Genomic DNA, 22,286 nt, shown 5'->3' with positions numbered 1-22,286 from the left:
AGCTGGTGGTGGTGCTGAGACTTAGAGACAAATGTGGTAGCTGGTAGGTTAACCATGACCAGCTAATTATGTTTTTAACACAACTATCGTCCCCGAAAAGGACAACTCGTGATCTGATCTGGCAGACAGACATAACACGGTCCGAGGGCGGGAACCAGAAGCTAGACACATCCAGACTAGAAAGGAGGTACACATTTGTAACAGTGAGGGTGATTAACCATTGGAACAACTTATCCAGGAGGGCGATGGATTCCTCCCCCCCAACCTGGGAGCCTTTCACCGAGACTTGACATCTTTCTAAAAGATCTGCTCTAGCTTAAACAGAAACGAGGGGCTTGATGCCGGAGTCACTGGGCAAGAGATCAGACCCAATGATCCCTTGTGGCCCTGAAATGTGTGAATCCAAGAACCATTGAAAACTGGCTTTTACGCTGTGCTGATTCCAATGGCTTAATTAATGTTTCCTAACCCAGGATTTCCCCCAGTACAGATAATGCCTAAGTCAGAGCGGTAAGTAGACTCTCAGTCCTGTGTTTGGACCACGCCACCATGCTGCCATTGAACAATTCCCTCGCAGTCTTGCAGGAGACAAAAACGAAACCAGAATCAGTTGGGAAGAGGAGAGAGGAGGCAGAGAGGGAGCCCAATGAAATATAAATGGTGTCAATAAGTTCAGAACAACCAAATGTAAAGGGAATCTTTTCGGAGGCGGAAGGATTTACTCACCATGTACATATCATCTCCCAGGAAAATGCCTTCTGTGTCTTGGGTAATTTCAAGACATTTCTATAATCTCTACCTTCAGTGTGTGTATATTACTTCTTCTAACAAATGTACAATCGGCGCACGCATCCCTTTCCTAAACACTCATGGAAATTAGATATTTAGACACCATTAACCAGAGCTGTGCAAGTGACTATATTTTATTTTCTGCTAAAAATGTACAAAACTGAAATTTTTGTCAAACAATGTTCATGGAACTTTGGTTTTTATCAAAAACTCCCCCAAAACTGAACATTTTGGAATTTCAGTTGTCAAAAGCCAAACGTTTTTCAGGTTTTTGGGTGGTCAATAAAAATCTGAAAAATTTCAACAATGGAATGGTTCTGACAAAAATTTCTGCTTCATCCCCTGCCCAAAAAAGGATTTTGATGAAAAATTTTCAGCCAGGCACTACCTTGGTAACGCTGGGAATAGGGAGAAACTTTTGATCATACATCAGAGGAAGAACAAAGCCACAAAGCAATTTGTTGCACAAACTCTTCATTCACCTTTATTTAAATATCAAAAAGCACCAATTAACAAAAGCCATTTAGTATCAACAGTGACTATGGAATTCTTTATTAAAAATAGCTTCCTTTAAAACACAGCTAAGAGTTTCACACCAAACAAAGCCCAACACGAGCACAGAGACCCAAGGCAAAAGGAAGTTTTGAACATACTCTGTCTCCTGGCTTGTCCAAGGAACGTCACCCCAGCGGTGATGGACACCGATTCTCACGCTTCAGAAGCCGGTTACTGCTGCCTTAAACCCTATGCTGCCCAATCAGTGCTCTGGCTCCTCTTGATTTTGCAGGCGATGCATATTGACATCGAGGGCAAACCCTTCACACTGAGTGGCACTACGTTCCCAGGCCTGCTAGCTCAGTTAGACGTAATTGCATCTCTAGTAGGGACCTGGCCTAACTTCCTCCACTCCCTTGAAACAAAGCAGTAGGATAAGGCTGGGCTGCTTAAACCCACTAAGAGCCAAATGGACACCAGATCCCCGGCTGGCATCAACGCGTCTAGCTGTGCCGAGGAGCCGGCCTGAGAAGTGTAGTCGTTGGGGCTGCCTGATTCGGAGGATGCTCAAGATGCTTCCCACTGGCACGGGAATGAGGAGCAGCGGCAGGGAGTTGACTGCAGCCTGCAGAGTTTACATCGGAGGTTCGCTCCCATGCGTTTCCCCACGCACCGGGGAGCAGCCCTCCCCGTCCCCACCACCAGACTGTGTGGAAGGAGAGAGCGGGCAGCCTCCAAGTAAGCTTGGCTGTAATTTAGCCTTTTTAAGGTGCCTTCGCCCCTCTGAAATCTGCCGTCTCTCCCGTTTGCTAAAGATCTTCCGGACCAGCCCTCCCCCCAACCCTGGTGCTCCTTAGCAAACTAGGACACACCAAGCAGCTCTCACAAGGTATGTCTACGCAGCAAGGAAAAACGCGCAGCTGGCCTGCACCAGCTGACTCGGGCTGTTTTCTCCAGCCCAGGCTCCAGCCCGAGCCCAGATGTCTCCACAGCAGTGAAACAGCCCCGCAGTCCGAGCTCAAGCCGCCTGGCACAAGCCAGCTGCGGGTGTGTAGTTGCTGCGTAGACGTACCCAGGGAGGAAGGGCATTTTTTTAAGGGGGAAATTCAAAGTCATTTCCCCATTGCCTGCCTGGGTCAGCAGGCGAGTGTAGCACAGAAAGCTGGAGTCATCTCTGGCTTTCATTTCAGTGTCACAGTTCACCGGGGAGGGAGCACGGCGTTTGCTTCTTAGGGCTGGAGCTAGGTGGGCTGTGTTATCCGAAGGCAACCTTTGAGCATGACCCTCCTTGGTGGCTTATAATACACGGCATGATCAAGGGTGGGTTCATGTGTAACTGTCAAGCACTCAAGAACCTTCTGCCCAGCGTTCCCATCTGTCTTTTTAAACACCGTGCAGTGACAGACTGCACCATCGGCAAGGCAGCAGCAGGGCGCTGGGCTCATTGAGCCCTCGGATGAAAGAGGGCTTGTGTGAGGGGCTGAGGTGTAACAGTGCCTAGATGGGTTGTCTCGCTCAAACCAAGGATGCAGGATGCAGCGGGGTCCGCGTGGCAGGTGTACAATGGTTGAATTTAGTGCTGTCAGTGTCACCCTGTTTCACAAAGGTGTGTAACATCACAATGGGGAAACCGAGGGGTCACATGCCCAAGTCAGAAGTGGGACTAGAACCCAGCTATCTGGACTCCCAGTGACCTGCCCTAACCACTGGACCATGCTCCCTTCCCTGCCTCTACGGAGCACAGAGCGGGCCCACGAAGATAGCAGCGATATGTGCCAAAGCGTTCAGGTTTGGAAATTAGCTACATGGCAGCTGTGGTTGTACTTCGTGCCAGTGAATGTACACGATCCGAGAGCTGATACGCTGGGCAGTTGAGCGACACACTATCTGTCAGTCCCTCCTGGAACAAATCCTGCGGTGTAACTCACACCCTATAAACAACCAGCCTCAGCCCCCTTAAAGAGACGCTTCTTCCTGGAAGTTTCAGAGTGGCAGCTGGTACTTTGAAAAGTCAGAAGCTCTCTGGGCTACTACAGTTTTCCAAGCCTCTGCATATTTCATTTCCCCTACAGGAATCTCAGTCCTGCCGTGGCAGTAAATACAGTGACGTTAACATCAAGCGCCAAAGAGAACGATACGGTTACAGGATAGTAACTCCATCCCAAGCCCTGGCAGAGGAACGAGCCAGTCCCCACCCCAACACCTGAACTGAATCGATCCCCAAGGGATCGAACAGGCCCTCAATTCCCGCAGCCATGGATGAGGGCAGGGAGCTAGAGCAGACCCTGGGCCTGGTGTGGAAGGTGGGGAGCACCACATGTGAAGGCCATCACCAGGAGTCGAGGGGTGCTCAGACCCTTGCAGGATCAAGCCCTAAAGAGCATCATTAAACTTACATCATCCTACCCTGGAGCAGAGCAAATGAATGGCTGAGATAGCCAGGGGCCCGGAGTGTTAGCTCGCCCTGGATGGCGCACCTGCGGGGTCGAACCTTTCTAGACGTACGTCTCAGCGATGCTGAGTCACGGGTAACGTGTCGCGTGGCTGTAACACAGGCAGGCATGGACAGACCGGGACAGCCATGATCCCTACCTGATAAAGTCAAGGAAGGAGAACACCACAGAGCAGAGTCACACTAGAGAGACAAGCACTGTCCAGGCAGGGACTGTAACACGAGCAGAGCCAAGGAAGTCTCTACGGCACAGAACACACAACAGCTGGCTATAAAATATACATCAAGGCAGGAAACTTCCCTGGATCTAACCTCAACCAGCTACTGACTTACTAAGACCTCAGTTTCACTCGGCCTCCTAGCATCTGTCACCCCTGCAAGAAAATGGGGTGAAAAGCAGTTGAAACCTCAGTGGCAAGAGACAGAGACATTACAGATCCCTCTGCAACCACTGCAAACCTGAGGGTGATTCATCTGGTGGCTCACTGTCCCCAAGAGAATACGTTACAGGCCCTTCGCCCGTCACTGTGAACCCAAGGATGCTGCACCTGAGAGCACGGCTCCCCCAGGGAAATATGTTGCCGAAAGACCTTGAAGATAAAAAGTGCCGGGCTGTTGGATTTCAGAGTTCACACGCTAAATCTGATTTCTTCCCTTCCGCTGACAAACACGCAGACCTCGCAATCCAGGGGCTCCAATGGGGGGGCAGCACGGTTTGCTCCCTGGCTATGCGGTAAGTTAGGCAGCACTCAGCCGGCACGTATGCCCGTCTGGGTTTTACTGACACACAGCAGTCCGTATGCTTTTGGCAGGCGCAAGGGTGAGAGATTTTGCTAACCTCCCATTGCGTGTGTCGCCGGCTGCTGCCCGTCTGAGGAATGAGAACCGAACCGGCTACGTGATGCGAAACCGTCATCACCACCTGCCCCAGACTTCCAGTTAATGATACCAAGCTACTAACTATGAATCCTACCAGAAGTGGGAGGAGTTTGGAAGGAGACAGGCCCTCTTCGTCTTTCCTGGGACCTCTCAGTTCAGGATTTTCCTTTGCCCTGTACCCTCTATATCTCCCCACGTCAGGAAGGTCTAATGGAGAAACTGAGGCTGGTTCCTGGCCATAAGGTGAATTTGCCTTGATAATATTTACTTCTCCAGCCTCTATCTCCCGAGCAGCAATGATGGCCAACGTTTGCCTTCAGATACTCCCATTCAGCCCCCATTGTCTTGCATAGGAGCAACCAAGAGACAAATCTGGCCCTAAGGTTCACTATGACCGAATGCTGAGACTATCCTCTGACCTAATTCCAGGGAACCCCACCAAAGCAACGTTCTCACTGACCATTCCCTGCGTCTGAAGTCTTACTGGGGATCTTCCTGGCTGCTGTAGATGCTTTCGATCTTGAGGTCCTAGCACTCCAATGATGTGACATGTCCTGTATGGATCTCCTTGGCTTCACTGCAGAGTATGTTATGTCACTGGGATTCCTTATGGAGTTCTCAGTGCTTTTTGCAAGCTGGATCTGATGGGAATTTCTCGAGCTATCCATGGAAACTTAGTGACACCCAGTAAAAATCACCTCCACCCCCTAAAGTTTAAAATGATGGAAACAAAAAAGAGAAAACCTGCCCTGCAGTTCTCCACGTGCAGCGCCCTCGGTAAGTTGCCCGGCCAGCACTCCTCAGCTCTTCAGGAACACACAGCGACAGGATGCTAAATCACGGAGATAAAGAAACGGAGTGGGGGAAATAAAAACAGCCCAATCAACTGGGTGTTTGCTAACGACCCCCCTCATGCTCCCTCCGTCCCTCAGTGCAGCGAGGAGCTGGGGAGGAAATGCCGACCTCGGCAGATTGCAATTATAGTTACAATCAATCTTTTATTAGCTTGTTGCTCTGTGGTGAAGGGAGGAGATGAGCCAGGCAGATTCACAGAAGGGAGGAAATTTCACCGCTCACCGCAAAAATTTCAATCAAACTCCACAGCAGCTGGCTTGATATGCAAAGTGACCGAGAGATGCTACCGTGGTGAGTGACTAACACCCTCCAGGAGGGTGCTGCTGGAGCAACTTTGGACGATCAGACCTCGTGAGAGAGAAAGGCATCGACATGTGATAACTGTGCCTTTATCCCAGCTCCAGGGCATCTCCTTAGGGGCGAGAGGGATACGAGACATAAAATGTGTCAGCACCAAGCGATTTAGTGCCATATTACGCATGCTGAGAAGCTGCGAACTGGTTTAGCAAATGTGTCTGGTTTTAACTAGAGACAGGTGGAGGCTGCTACGTCTGGATCTGGATTCTGAATGCTCCAAAGCTGGGCTCTGGGTGGACCCGTTGCAAGAAAGTGAAAGTCAGACCCAGATCACACTTTGGATTTGGAATGCTCCCAAGTTTGGGGTATCTGTAAAAGGCAGAGCTGGTGCAAAGGTGTTCGGCTCTGGGGGTCTGGTTTGGGTCAGCTCTAGATTTAAACCAAATGCTTGTTGTGTTTATATCATCTCCGAGCACATCACTGGGGCTCCATTGCATTCGAGTCTGACCCACAGTAAACACACCAGTTAAAAATAAAGCAACCAAGGAGTTCTGAATATTACAAACGCCCCTCGGGGGTGGAGGTGGATTTATCCAGGTGGGCATTTGGCCTGTACATTTGGGAACTAAGCAGACAGCGTCTCTGATGCACTAAACAATCATTCTATGAACCTGGCAGATCAATGCTGGCTTCTAAACCAAGAAAACAGGTTATTTTCCCTGGACCTGAACTGAAGGAGCTGGAATTCCGCCCATGTTGAGAAGGGCACTAAATCCTAGGTGGGAGGCCTACGCTCCATATGCACCTGTCTCCTTGCACCCTGCTATTGCCACAGTGGAGAAGAGGAGAAATCACCATTAACAAATGTCTAGTTCCGAGTCCTCGGCTCCTCGCTCTTTCCCGACTAGATACTCTGTCATCCTTAGCTTTCACAAGCCTGGTGTTTTTCCCTGGCATACTGAACCAGACTGCGTTCCTCGTCTCCTTGCATGAACCAGATACAGGCGGGGAAAGCAGCGGGATCACAAGGCAGTGCTCATTGAAAGCAGCAGCACGGAACCCACTGCGCTGACTACAGACTTCACCTTCTGTCCTCTTAGTCTCACCGCATCCCTTGTGGTCTCCTCTGCTCTTGGAGGGGTACCGGGATGGGGGAAGATGATCGCCTTGCAAAGCCCCACCACACACGGCAGGATCACAGGATTTCCTTGGGCCCCATCACCTGCAGACAAATCACTAGCAAACAGACTCCTCTGCATGCATTAGATATTAGGGGCTTGCATTTCAATTCAGAAATGCTTCCTTCCCCGCTCCCCCCGCCCCCCCCCCACAATTTCTTGGCACAAGGGCATAACTGTTTCTCTGAAATGGCTTCGGAGCTCACCTCATGTGGCTGTTCTGTTCGGGTCACACACATCCCTTAAGCACATGGCTACAGGAAGCCACAGCCCCCTTGCACACCCCTCACCCCCAAAACAAATTCCTATCCTGACGGTTGTAAGACGCTCACATCCTCATTTCTAGGCAATTGCTGCACTTCTTGGCTGGCTGAAGTTCTCCAGCCTCTCATCATGCAGTATAATTTCCCACTAACAGACAGTGCTGTTGAAATATACCCAACTGGGCGATGCAGCTTCCCGGCACTAAAGAGAAACAGAGTTAGGTTTCTTTAACTCTTGTCCCTTCCTCAAATCTCTGTGAGGAGAATTACTGCAGCTGCAAAGCTCCAAACACGGCACCAAGAACCCGGGTGCAAAGGGCTGCAGGTAAGATCAATGGGCCCCGTTTAGCCTAGTCTGATCACAACAGTTCATTCTTGCTAACTCAAGAATGACCGGGCCAGCTGAAGTTAAACAGGGGCTTGGGAAAGGGGTTTGTTTTAAATAAACCAGATTAAAAGATCATTTATTCCAAAATTAAAATGCTTACAAAGCCGCCTCCCTGCACGACGGGGCTGGGGAAACCTGGGGCATTTACTGTTACCAGGTTCAGGGTCAAATGAACGTATCGAAATGGGACACAAATCAGGAGGCGGCCTCCCCTCCTGTCTTGCTGTCCTGAGGTAGGTGCCGGGATGGCCTGGCCGCTGTGTTTCCTGAGGCGTTCGGCTGCTGGACGGTTGGATGGACCAGTGCATGAGGTGGGCGGGAGAGATGCTGAATCCAGGGAGCTGACCTCACAGCCTGGGCTTGATCTGCAGCGGCTTCCCTGGAAAGAGAAGGAGAAGGCGGAAGGTGAGGATTGTGGTGACGGTTGTAGCTGGCAGTTGGGGGATATAAATCTATGGCAGAGGAAGCGGTTAGAGGCGAGCCCCAGATGCATTGTGGGAAGGGCAGAGGGGCCACAGCACTGGAGAAGATAGCTATGCACATGCTGGATGTATAATATGGGCTTAAAGGGGCAAACTCTGCTCCCTTTTCCGTGGCCAGGCCAGGGCCCTGCCTGCACAGGGGAATAGGATTCGGAGAGCACCACTTCACACTGTGCGGGAGCTCAGCCACGGGCCATGATCTCCACCCCACCTCCTCTTCAAATCCTCCGCTGGGCCAGGAAGCTGCTAGCTCAGGGGCCATCTCACCTTCCGAGAACGCTGCAATACGCACCTGGCCGAACAAGCCGCCTCGCAGCGACACCCAGCACCGAAGGAAGCGGCCACCAGACCCCCACCACTAGCCAACCCTACAATCCGTTTGCCAGGGAACTGAACCACAGCTTCCAAAACGGGGGGGTCTCGTGTGAGCTATGAAGAGTGCCTACGGATGCTCTGGAGAGCGGAGCATAAAGCTTGTAAGTGAGAAGCTATACTCTGAGCAAACTGCGTCCACGTGGGCTGTGCCAATGCAGGGTGCATTTCAGACAGTCTAGTGGGTAAGACGAGGGGTAACAGCTCAGGGTTCTGTTGTTGGCTCTGCTACTCACTGGCCGTATGAGCTTGGGCACGTCACTTAACACAATACCATTATTTCCTCAGAGCCTCAGTTTTCTCATCAACACACTGGAAATCCTCTTTCCATCCCTTGCCAGCGTTAGTGATTGCAAAGCGCTTTGGGATCCTTAAATGGAAAGTCGCCTAGATGAGCACTGAGGGCCATGTTACAGCTCTGACTAGGGACTGTGTATGTATTGTGTACACACACACACACACACACACACACACACACTGCACTAGCCTGTATTTCTTGGCAGCTGTGAACCACTGGAGAATTCCAAGCCTTGGGCAGATGCCATCCGGTTGACTCCCAAAACAAATGAGTGGCATTTAGTGGGGCAGCAGCTGCTGCTAAGCCAGCGTGACTAACCCTCCCTCCCTGAGCTGGGGGTGGGGGTGGGCAGGCGGCGTTACTGGGGAAGGGGCGCGGAGGGAGAGTTCACATCCATCCTCACTCTTGGCCCAGCCCCAGCGTCTCGTTCAGACCCACCTGGGGCTAGAGCTCATCTTTTGGGCTCCCCTTGCTTTCCTTCTACTCCCATCGCCATGCCTTCCTCCATGCTGCCTGCCTCCACGAGCCGCCTCCCAAACCGGGCCCGCTGGGTTCCCAGCCTCTCCTCACGCAAAGGCTCGCGTCTAACCCCGCCCAACGTCAAACCTCTTCCCCACCCAACGTCAAATCACAGGAGAAAGGAGGGCGATTGGAAAACCGAAATAACCCTAAACGTGGATCTCCCAATGTGTCTAGTCTTACCCGGCAGGGCCCTAACCTGTAAGCAGCCAGGGGCAGGGACTGGCTTGGTAGTGCCAAGCACATGATCATTAAATGAGATTCTCCAGGAGCCTCTGCTATGAGGCTAGTGAGCGAACAGGGCTTGGGCCAGTGGTGTGAACACAGGGGGTCTCATCCTGCTTCTCTCACTGGAACTGAGGACTGGAAAGGACCTGCTGGGTCACTGGACCCAGTCCCCTGCTATCGCAGGCAACCCTGTCAGACCATCCAGCTTACAGCCAGGTCGGTTATGTGCCCCCTGCTGCTAGGGTTGGGACACTGCTCCACAGCCTCACTCTGAGGGTTAGAAGCTTCCTTCTAATTTCCAGCCTCAGTGTATTGATGCCCAGTTTATTTGCATTTGCTCTTGTGCCGACATTGTCCGTCATCTTAAATAGCTCTTCTTCCTCCCCCCACCCAAGGGATTTGGAGAGAGCAATTGGGTCTCCCCTCAGCCTTCCTTTTGCTACATTTCAGCCAAGCTCTGTAAGTCTCCTCTCATCAGAGATGTTCCCTGTTCCCCAGAGCATCCTAGCAACCCTCCTTCTCTGCAACTCCCCTGTGCCCTTGCACTAGCTGCACAAGCTACGTGGATGCTGCAAAAATCTAACGAAGACAGGAATGTTTTGTGGGGGGTATTTCCACATCTGCTCTCACTGCTAGGAAGCTAACCTAACTAGAAACCAAGTTATCATATTTCTTAATGGGGAGGCAGTGTTGCCCAGGGGATAGAGCACTTGATGGGGACTCGGGAGACCTGGATTCTACTCCTCTGTCTGCCACCAACCTGCAAAGTGACCTTCGCCTCCCTGTGCCTCAATTTCCCCTCCCATCTTTTGTCTCTCTCGTCTATTTAGACTGTAAGCAGCCTGGGACAGAGCCTGTCTCAGTACAGCGCCTAACACAATGGGGGCCTGATCTCAGTTCAGGCCTCTGGGCACTCCTGGAACAGAAATAATCAGGATAATAAAGTGAAACTGACTAGTCCAGTTGCAGCGTACAACTTTAGTGACGTGCAGAAAGCAAACAGACAGCAGCAATGGGGAGAAATAATTAAGATCTGAAAATCTGTCAGCTCCATTTAAAATAATGCAATTGCATTAGAGAATCAGGACTGGCCAATCCTTATTGTAGTACGTCCCTGCATTGCTAATAGCACACACGAGGGTACACCACCCTGGCGCAAGGAAACTGTTGGGAATTATTTGTTGTTGTTTTTTTAATGGCAACAGCTCTCTAGGCATTTTAGACTGACTGACCCTTTAACCTCAACCACCTTGTCTTACCACTGACATCAAAAGCAGCCACGTGGTTGTGTCCCTGCATCACTTACTGAAAACGTCGTCCTTCCCAAACTGCCCTGGATTTACACACACCTCCTGGTAACAAGATTCCTTCACGGGAAGGCTAAGCTGCAGCAAACAGCACAGCTGAGAAATGCTGGTTTCTGGTTCTTTCACAATGGGCTGGAAGACACTGTTCTTCTTATGTGGCATCTCCATTTCTGGAAGTTTGCAATAACGGTAGCCCATTCCGTGCAGGTCTCTGCTAACCTCTTTGTGGATGAATGATACTTTTGATCCACTTAGGACATCCCACCCCCTCATCCATGGTCGTCTTTTTCTGCCTGGTTTTGTTCTGCCACCAACTTTCCCTTCCAGTGCCCAGAAACATTCATCGCCCGGGGACCTCTTAAAAGTATCCTGCAACTCAAATCTTTCTTTACTAAGATTGCTCACTGCGGTTCGCCTAGTTCCAGTCATCTCCAAAACCTTTTCACTGGTTACATGGTGTATCCAGGATATTTTCAGAATTCTTCTGTAACATCATCATTTGAAGGATTGTAGTTTGTTTATTATGAGTGTTTGAATGTCTACGTTTCAAAGCCGTAATTTAATGCCAGCCACATGGAAGTTTTTCAGAGTTGGAATTTAGTCTTCAGATTTATGACGCTTCTCATCAGATGTTTATTCTTCAATGATGTCTCTTCCAGTCTTGCTGTTCGGGTGCTAACTTCACTATCCGATCTTCCATCTTCTGTAAGATACCATTCCCAACCCCCACCCCCCTTTGGCTGGCTCCACAGAGAAGATGTGACGTTTACAGAAACCAGGCTTGGATGATTCATTGCCTTAGTTCCTTACCTGCTTATACCAATGAGTCAATCTATGTATATAGGTACCTCTGACCTTCACAGGCTCTGTGATACTCAGAGTCCCCGAGTGGCTACGTTAACAGCTGTGATTTCCTGATGCAGCGAATTTATCAATTAAGAGCAAGACTGCCCTGCACCCACTGACTCCAAAGGGTTCAAAAAGTTGCAGCTAGTTTGCTGGGCCTGCTCTGGGCTGAAAGTACAGGATGAAAAGAGCTACTCCTTGTGCAGAAACTACGAATTGCCTGCGGGGATAGAGCATGTGTCTAAAACTGAGGGCTCCCTGCTCCCAGCCACACAGGGACTTCCCCAGGACTCCAATCACTGCTTTAATATCATCGGAGATTAAACATTCTGATATGAAAGAGTGAACTTTATCCAGCTGCAAACACCAGCTGTGGAGAGGGACGGAAAGTGGCAATAACACTCTGTGCTGCTATCACCCCTTTCACCTGAGGATCTCAGAGTGCTTTAGAGACCTGCATTCACCTGCTCATCACACAGGACGAGACAGGCCATTTCGGAGAGTTCAAAGCCCTTCTCGGACTCCGGGGGAGACAAGTTCTCTGCTTTCGAGAGCACTTTTCACCGAGAAGCCATCACGCGGATACTGATTGTAGCTAGTCCCACTTCTTCCACGCCCTCCTCCCCTTCCATCTCTTCACCACATAATCATTGCCTAGGGCCAGTACACCCAGACTTTAGGTACAAGACAATCAACCTCATCAGAAGGCGCCACCTCATCTCAAATCATCTGCTGCTCCATCAAACAGCTGACACTCACCTTTGCAAAGGGGTAGGCTGACATGACATGGCCAATTATCTATTAACTACTCAATAAGGACATTATAAGAGTGACTTCATGGGGCCCGCAGTCAGAGTGTAAATCCTCCAGATTCTTGGCGGCATCACAGCAAAGGAGAGTTTTAAGGAGCGATGTGAACAGTGAAGGGGCTTTGCAGAAGTTTACAGGAAGTTCCTCACAGGTGTCAGGGACAACATGGGAGAAAGGTCTAGTTTGACAAGTTAGCAATTGGGCAATCGATGCTGGTGCGCTACTGACTGAGATGGTAGGTAGGGTGGACACAGGCCAAGAAGTGAAAGTGAAGACAAGCTGCTTATGTTTGAAGGGCTAGAGAAGGGGGAGTCACCGGTGGAGGGAGGCAAAGAGAAGGGCTCAAGGATGCTCCAAGCGACGGGCTAGGAGAATGGATATTCTCAATCGATAGGAGTGGGGCAAGGTTGTCTTCGTCAAGGCCGGAGAACAGGATGTTGCAGTAACTGAGACTCAAGACAATGAGAGCTTGGACAAGAACTTTCTGTGTGTGGACTGATAGGAATGGCTGGACCTTACAGATGTTATGCAGAACGAATCTGCAAGGCTTAGACACAGAGTGCATGTTTGGACCTACACAGGGGTCAGAACCAAATCAGGTTCTGGGCCCGAGTGACAGGCAGGATAGTGCTGTTGGCCACAGTGGTCAAGAAAGAAGGAACCAGGGAGGACTTAGGCCGGGGGGGGGGGGGAGGGGTGCAGATTAGGAGTTCTGCTTTAGCCACATCGAGCTTCAACTCATGTCTAGACATCAACAAGATGGACAAAGACAGGCTGAGACTAGCTTGTACAGAAGGTGGCAGGCCTGGAGCAGAGAAGTAGATCTGAGTCACCTGCATACAGTAGTTGAATTTGTGTTTGCAGATGAAATTATCCAGAGACAAGGTGTAGAGGGAGAAGGGGACAAAGGCCAGAGCCCAGAGACAGAAAATCCACCGCTTCCCTTGGTGGTTCGTTCCAATGGTTAATCGCCCTTGAGTTCAAATTTGTGCTTCATTTCTAACTTAATCTGTCTGGCTTCAGCTTCCAGCCACTGGTTCTTTCTCTGAAAGATTAAAGAGCCCTTTAGTACCTGGCATTTTCTCCCCGTGTAATCAGATCACCTCTGGATCTTCTTTTTGGTCAGCTGAACAGATTCAGCTCCAAGTCTCTCACTCTAAAGCATTTTTCCAACCCTCGAGTCCTTTTTGTGGCTCTTCCCTGCACCCTTTCCAATTTTTCATCACCCTTTTTAAAATGTGGACACCAGAACCAGATGCAGTCTCCAGCACCAGTCTCCCCAGTGCTGTTCACAAACTCCTGCTCCCTGGTCCATACATCCCAGGATAGCATTAGCTCTCTGCCACGGCATTGTGCTGGAGCTCGTGGTCAGTTCTTTGTCCACCATGACCCTTCAAATCCTCTCCAGAGTCACTGCTGGCCAGGATATAGGCCACAATTCGCAGGCACCCCTACAAGAGGCCATTCCCTGCTCTGTGGCCTCTTCTTGGTCTGGTGCCAGCACCCCTTGCGAGTCAGCCAGATGCGAGAGACCACAGCTGTTGAGCTGGAAGAGAGGGAGAGATCAGGGACAGGAATGGAGAATGATACTCTGTGCAGAAGGCTGGGCCAAATTTCCAGCTTCCGGATGTCAGGGGCTGGGCGCAGTCCTCTGCGTGTTGTACGGCGTCTATTACCCTGCATCTGTGCACTGCAATAGTTTGGCGCTGCCACTCAACACTTCCTGGACTGCTTGGAAAGTGACAGAAGAGCCACGCGTTCGGATGCCTGGAGTGAGTTACTGCCTAAAAGCATTTGGCCGCCCCTCCTGATCAGCTGAAATCTCCCAAAGTACCTCTCAGCACCCTGCATTAACAATGGAAACACGACTGCCTTGTGGCCCTAGCGCATCACCCTGCATCAGAGACCTTTCCCCGGGGGACACAGAGCCCCTCCGCCAGCTAGCCCAGGAAACGCGTAGACAGCTCCAGAACGTACTAGGTAACAGACCCGCCCCCAGGGAGAAGGAGGACCAATATCATTGGTGGCTCCTGCTGGAAAGTCCCCTCTTCACCCTGCCCTTGGAACCAGAGAGATGGGACCATTTTAGACCAAACTGGCTATCGGCCATCCCCAGAGACAGGGAGTGTTAGATCAAAGCCAACGCCCAAGCAAGTGCTGCACCTAACGAGCACATAATGGAGCAGGCTGCAGCTGTCCTGCCTTCCATGTGTGAGTGCAGCTCACAGAAACCACAGTCCCGCTGTGCAACGCTCCATCCTGAGCTGAAAAGAGAAGGGCAGGTGCAGGCTGCATTTAGGTTGCAGGCCACGCTCCTGGAGTCCCTGCTTTAGCGCTAAGCTTAACCGGTTGGAGCAGCGTTTCCATAGCGAAGGACGCCCAGACCCCCCGACCTCATTTTCCTTGTAGCCCTCCCCACTCCCTTCCCAGCCCCCAAGAGCTTTTCAGATGGGACATGAAGTTGCAACGCTTCAGCTCTGCACACACCAGCTCCAGCCTGCTGGCTGGAATTCCCGAGTTCTAGGAATCCCGAGGAATGAGGCTCCTCTCCCAGGCCTCTCTGCTGGAAGCCAGTAGGATTCAGTTACCCTGTTCCCAAGCACAATGGGTGCTGGGCTGTACAGCTGGCCATTCCTGCTGACGGCGTCTGCATATGGCAGGAGGCCTGGACCCAGAGGCCACAAGAGAGTGCTCAGGACGCCGATTAAAAACGCATTACAGCTTGCACGCCGGCGAGCCAACGGGGGAAAGGAGAGAACTAAAAGGTTTTGAATGTGTAGAAACAAATGATCCTCCCACAGGATGGACATGGTCAAGGGGGTCTCTGGGGCGATCAGGAATTTGCTGCTTCGTTAGACAAATGCACAGTTGGAAAGGGCCGGTTGGGTTTGTGCGGGCCTGCAGGGTGCATTGGTTCAGACTGCAGGAGACTGGCGAACGAGGAATCCCATGGGCAAGGGGAGGAGATGGCTCTAGGCCAAGGAGCGCACTCCCTGGAGGGTTCCCGGCATGCTGATGCTACAGGGGTTCAGGACTCCATGCCCCAAGGGCAGGAAACCCCAAACCATCTACACAACGGGCCTTAACCTGAGCCCAGGTTGTCACGGCCCCTGGAGGAATGTCCAATAAAACGCTGCCTTGCGTTCGGGGGATTCCTCCCTCGGACACTGCTGGGATTTGGTGTGACGGGGGGGAGATGATTACGGGTCTGTTCATGTGCCTCAGCCCACTTGGCCCTCCAGTGACTCACATGGCCAGGGGTGGGGAAGATTTGTCTTCCCTGTTAAATTTGGCAACCAAACGTCCTCAGTGGCAGTGTCAGTGGCATTGATTCATGACTTTGGAGCTAATTTATGTAAAGCAAAGAGGGCTCATTTAGCACCCTTCCACCCTTAACATAACACCCATACATCAGAGGGACGCGGGGCCGTCACTGGGGACTCGGCAATTAGTCACCTGTGACGTGGACTCAGAGCTTTAAAGGCACAGTGGCAGAGAAACAACCAACCCCACGGGCCTCCCCCCATAAAGGGCAGTACCAGATACCGGGGTATTTCCATGTTTGCATAGGGGCACCTTTTCCAGTCTATCCCTTCTGCAGAAAGGCCCTAGAAGCACTTGCCTAAAATGATAATACTTAGGTGCTTATGTAGCATCTTCCATCCAAGGATCTCAGTGTGGTTCTCTCTGGGAGACAGACGATTATCCCCGCTTCACGGGTACAGGGAGGGGAAGTGACTTGCCCAAGATCACACGCTGAGTCATCGATAGCGCTGTGAATAGAACCCAGGAGTCCTGATTCCAGGAGTTTGATTTACCAGATCAAACGTCTTGCCCACACTTTATTGGGCTCTTCCCCATCTGTTCCTGAGCTCTGAACATCCACACCACAAAGTCTGCTCTCTCCTGCTTGGAAGACAAGCCACCAGAAGCCTCCTTGCCAATATTTTAGATAACTCAAATAAAACTGGACTGGTCAGGGCACAGAGACAAAAGGATGGTCGGGGAGGGAGGGAGCGAAGAGGAGAACGGTATGTAGGTTGCAAAGTCCGCATTTCCAATGCTTGAGTAAGAAAGAACAATTAACATCCAGCGTTGATTGAATGGAAACCCATCTGTGAAACTCACAAACACTGCACTTACTAGGGGGAAGAAAGGTGGAGGCAAGCAACATCCGATGGCAAAAGCAAAGTCTGCAAGAACTCAGCAAATCTGCACCACTAAGGACTAAAATCGGGAGCCTCCAACTAGAACTGCAGTCAAGCCATCCGACTCAACCCACTTCAGATGGACTAATTAGTGGTGAAGAGGGAGCTGGGGAGGGGGGATGGAGGGGAAAAGCAGAGGCAACCCGCCCACCCCCCACCCAAGGCTGGACATTAAATATATAAACAAACAAACTAAGATTTATTGCTGCAAAACCAGCCCGGCAATATTTCTGAACGATGCTATTGGCAGGTTAGTTTATGCCGGAAGATGGTGTAGAATAAAATAAACTGAGTGAAGACCACATGATTCAAGAGAGTCCGTCCATAGAGGATACTTACCGTAAGAGAATGTATTTACCATTCTTGTCAGCTGTGTTTTCTTAGCCATCAGCGGGGGGATATTTAATCATGCTGTATGTTTCCTTCCTCTGCTGAAGGACAGCACCCAGCGTCAGACCCACAGCCATAAATCTGCGGGGGGACGGGGGGGTATTTATTTATTTTTTATGAGGAGCTATGAAATTCTTAGAGGCATGTTGTAAAATCGCCTGTCACTTCCCCCCAAGAGGCTCTGATGGGATGTTAATCGCCAAAATTCTTATCTGCGTGCGGCTTGATCTTAATTATGAATCTCAAACAGAGGAGAGGTAATTTAAAACCAAAAACCAACCAGGAAAAATCATTTGTCATCTTGGAGGGACAAAAATGTTCATAAGATTTTTACTGATCTGCTATCCTATCTTCCCCAAGAGAGGCTGTGTCGTCCCCTTGAACACACTTTTTACACTTTCAAAAGCACAGCAGGAACCATCCAAGAGCCAGGGAAGCTTTGACCTGGGATAAACTTTTTTTTTTTTTTTTTTTTTAACACTAAGGACACCGTTGAGAATGTAAATAGCTCCCACGGGCCCAACATGGGCAGGTACCAGGTGATCACGACAAAGAGCAGGTGGCTTCCAGCTTTAACACTTCAGATGATTGCTAAATCACAATTACACCGCTGCAATTAGTAGTAGCCAGAACAGAGAAACCACTGCGATGAGGGAAATGATTTCCTCTTGGTCTCCGCTGGCAGCCGGGGGACTGAAGAGGAACATGGTGAGAGAAGTGATCTTTGCTGTTACTGAAATTCCAAAAGGGAAAGGGGTCACAGCTTTAATCCAGTTTCTGGCTCCACCTGCCCTCCAATCCAGTGGCCCGTCTCTTCCCAATGTGTCACGGAACCCCCGGCGGTTATAAAGCACCTGATTATCCCAACAGCGCCTTGGTGACAGCGAAGACATCAGACTAGTGGCTCTGGAGAGCGCAGTGGTAACGTGCGCTCTGCCCAACGCTCACCCACCAGGGAACTTTGCCCCAGTACTGTCTGGACCCACTCTAGGAGGCAGAAGGGAGTTCAGTCTCCATGACCCATTCAGCCTTTGAACGAAGGACCAGCAAGGCGACTCCAAATGTGCACTGTAATGGTGGTTTCCGTCACGTGGATGCCGATCTGCCAGAAATTGCGCTCAGCCCTGGCAATCAATTTTGGTCAGAACTGACCACAGCTGGATTTGAACCTGCAACCTCGAGGTTAAAGGCTTAATTCCCAATCCCCCGCAGGTAGGGTCCCCTATCTCATACATTGGCGAGTTTCGTTCACTGTATTTCTGAGCCAATCATGGCATTTTTTACATACTGCTCACAAGGCACCGAGAGTAAACGTCGTTTTCCTGAATGAGCAACCCAGGACCTAAAGGAGGAAGATATGAGACGAGGGATCCAGTACTATGCATCATCCCACCAACATGTCTGCAAGCCTTCCATGGATCTCCTAATACCCTCTTTGTTGACTTATTTGTCTAACTCACTCTTCCTTTCTTCTTCTCTTCTCCATCCCTCTCCCCACCTGTTTGAGGCTCTTTTCCAACCTTCACTTTCATTTCTTCTTCGGCTATATTTTCCCCAGCACCCACTTGAATGGAACATGACTTCAATATCTTGTGGCAGTGAGTGCTACTAGTTAACAATGTGCTGTGGATACAAGTTTTTCCTTTTATCAGTTTCAAAGGAAAACAGGGATACTATCAAACAGCCCAGTTACCGCAGAGCAGGGTTGTGAGACATTGTTAGCCAATACCAGTACCGTACTTTGAACTTGCAAAGAGCTATCGAAACGATAAATATAATGGACGGAGAAATTTAGAGATTTTTTTAAAAACATCTTTACGAAACTTTTGTTGACCACATTTAGCTTCCAGATCTTTGTGCACATTTTTAAATAGTTTGGTTGGATTGATTGTCGGTTCTATATTGTACACACGTGGTGCTTTCCTGTGTGAATTTTATTATATAATTAACTTAGCATCCACAAGTGCCTCAACTAGTGCTTCAAAATACACAACATGCAGAACAAGTGAGAAGCTGTTTTTATGCTTAAACCAGTTTCTCAACTCTGACACTGACTCTAGCCATTGCCTTGAGAAGAAACCCTTAATCTCTCTGCCTCAGTTTACCTAGCCATGAGAAGCAGGAGGGGAGATAATATTTGCTTCCCTCAAAGGGACTCTGTGAAGGTCCGAATGTGGCACGGTGCTTTGAAGAAGAAAAGACGCTCACTGACTTTAACGTGAGCTGGACCAGGCAGCGTAGGCTGAGTGAATGGCAGGAGCAATCACTTCCAGCACATCCCCATTCGGCTAAACGAGCTGCATCACCTCCATCCTCAGGTGTTGAGTTGGCATCAGCATGGTCAATCCACCACTTTTCAAACCACTGGCAGGCCCTGAGGCGTGTACTTCTGTGGCTTCCTTCACCACTGCATCTGAGCACCTTGCAGTCATGAATGGATTTGACCCTCACAACAGCACTATTATCCCCATTGTACAGATGGGGAACTGAGGCACAAAGAAGTTCCGGAACTTGCCCAAGGTCACACAGCAAATCTGTGGCAGACCAGAAAACTGATCCCCAGTCTTCTGAATCCCCAGCTAGTGCCCTAACCACTGGGCCGTCCTTCTACCCCCCGATCCTGCAATCCAATCCATGCAGGTGGACCCGTAACACCTCCACGGCATCCCACGGAAACCTACAGGCAGGTTCCCCTTGGGACACAGGTGCTCTCTTTAGAGCTTCTGGGGTACCAGTGCTCCTTTGCCTCATTCATTGCTTAGGTCAGTCCTTGCACTAATACATTTCAGACCTCCCCAGGACCACAGGGGAGAGGGTTTTCTCTTACATGTACTAGCCCTGGCCTCCCCTCAAGCCTGTATGTGAATCAGTGTCAGGCAGGCTTCAAATCTGTCAGGGGGTAAATTACACAATAATCCCTCCCTCGTCTATAGAGCTTTTCCCCAAAGCAATTCATAATCCTTCATGTGTTTCCCCGCCGCACGCCCCTGGGAGGCAGGGCTGTGCTGTTATCCCCAGTCTACACATGGGAAGCTGATTGCAAGTTCAGCGCCCAAATACCTTTGAGGTTCTGGGCCTATGTCTTCCCCACAGTCACACAGTCGGTCTGTGGCACAGCAGGGACCTGGACCCGGGTCTCCCAGTTCCCCTCCAGGAGACACATGGGGCCATTGAAAAAGTTTCGCTTCCACCTTGAGAAACCCGAAGTATATTAATTATCTCCAAAGCAATACAAAGTTTTTAAAAACCCTAACCCATCTAAATGAACAATTGCTTTTAAATACAATGTAATCTAATGCACATGGGGAATTCAGCCAAATAAGGGAACATCCAGAGGATGGAAAGCCTGCGCTGACTGGAACAACAGGCTCCACAGTCATTCTTTTAATAAACAGTTGACAGGGTTGGAATTAATTTCTGTGTGATCCTACAACACATTGGTCAAAACTCGACAAAGGGGGCTGAATTTTACCTCTGCCCTCTCCCATATCTTTGCCCAGAGACAGAGAGGCCCAACAACTGCAAACAAAAATATATTCTCTTTTTTTGTGCATGGTAGATTCTGCAAATTGTGTGATCAATCTTGTGCCGCACTGTGCGTGCCTTCAGTCTATACCACCCTCTGTATTTCGGGAGCAATGCAATCTATCTTCTGGGAACCAGGTATATAATTTCTAGTTAGCGAAAGCTAGGATAAGAAGCCCCTTTTTCATTATGATGATTGAACTGCTTCCAAAGAGAAGAGCGGGGCTGGATCACCAGCCCTTTGTGGAAACCTGAGCAGCTTTTGCTGAGCTTGTCAGCATCACTGGCGAATTAGTACTTCCAATGCTCTTACTTTTGATGAAAATCAACATTTATTTTGCCTAAGCCTAAGAAGGTGTCAGACAGACAGAGAAACTTGCCACTCTTAAAGGGAAAGAGAGCAAAAGAAAGAAATCTAATAGAAATATATTATCAAGTCCGAGAAGTGGGCCCTGCAGTAAATCACACTTCAGGTGGCACCATTATATTTTTCAATAAAAAAGTACTTTCTTCAGACACATCCTTTAGACGCCCGCAAGGGCTTCTTCATCTGCAGCCAAAGGGAAAGTTAAACAGAATTCGCTTCAAGCACACACTGCGAGATGGGGAGGGGGGCAGATTTACAGGGACACTGCCAACGTGAACGCTAGTCAATTTACAAATAAAACGAAACCCAAGTGAGCAGCAGCTTTGGATCCCACACCTGCTACTGAATCCCCTGGCCAATTTCTGTAAGTGCATCGGCCTGTGTTGGAAACACCAGTCTCTCCCCTCCTGCTCTGTGAAAGACTCAGACTCTTGGTCTTTAAGGCCAGAAGGGACCATCCTGATCATCGTCTGACCTCCTGCACATCGCAGGTCATGGACCCTCACCCACCCGCTCCTGCAATAGACCCCTAACTTCTGGCAGAACTACTGACATCCTCAATGTTAGATTTAAAGACTCCCGATGAGCAGGGACACCTGACAGACCCAAGTGCTGCCACAGGCCACCCAACAGGGAGAAGCACCAGAGCCTCCATGAAGTCCACTAGGGACTTCATTCTTGCTAATGATTTTACGTGGAAGGTGCCCAGAGGCTAAGGTGATGGGAGGCAGCATAAAACAGAGACGCAGTGAAAAAGAATCCCTCCTGTTAATCTCTTTCAGTCACTGCAACGTTCCAAATAGAAACACGGCTTCTCCATTGATGCATCATTCCCTTTAGGCCTTCCTGGCCAATCTTGAGCCAGACAGAAGATCTTTGCAATCTTCTTAACAACTCCCCCTCCCTGAAGGAGAAGCTGGCTAATGAGATGGCTTTAATTAACAGTCAGAGCTCAGAGTAAGCCAAACAAGGCTCACATTATTACTGTTGTGAGAGCAGCACTGAACTCTGTAAAGTAGCAGAAGGTGACATACTTGATCCTCTATTCGCAGTCACTCAGCACTTCTTGAAACTTTCCAGGATCGGGCCCTGCCTTAAAAGGGGCATTTCATGTGTGCGTGTGAAGTGTGAATGAAAATGGTTTAACCATTTTTGAATGCAAGGAAAGTAACCTCCTCCCTCCACACTTTTCCCATTATAGAAACCTCTTTTTCAAACCACCCTGTGGGCTAACTTGCAGGGAGCTGCAAGGTGAAATTTGGCAAGGCGCTAGCCTTTACTTTCTCAGGGGCAACGCACAGCCCAATCAGCTGAGGCAAAGTTTCCATCAGAGAGGGC

At 49.9% G+C, this 22,286-nt stretch overlaps 1 protein-coding gene across 2 annotated transcripts in view; it reads right to left on the bottom strand.

The window, feature by feature from the left end:
* Positions 1-919: 919 nt before the first annotated feature.
* ZC3H3 (zinc finger CCCH-type containing 3) overlaps positions 920-22,286 on the bottom strand; it is a 341,038-nt gene continuing 319,671 nt past the window's right edge. For both annotated transcript variants that reach the window (XM_045006027.1, XM_045006028.1), the window contains one exon: positions 920-7,975. In XM_045006027.1, coding sequence (XP_044861962.1) covers positions 7,944-7,975 — 32 coding nt within the window. In that variant the 3' untranslated portion in view covers positions 920-7,943. The remainder of the gene's footprint in view (positions 7,976-22,286) is intronic.

The sequence above is a fragment of the Mauremys mutica genome, chromosome 2 (assembly GCF_020497125.1).
Source record: "Mauremys mutica isolate MM-2020 ecotype Southern chromosome 2, ASM2049712v1, whole genome shotgun sequence".
Classification (NCBI taxonomy): Eukaryota; Metazoa; Chordata; order Testudines; family Geoemydidae; genus Mauremys; species Mauremys mutica.
Note: the sequence above shows the minus strand (reverse complement) of the source record. Positions and strands in the feature narration are given on the sequence as shown.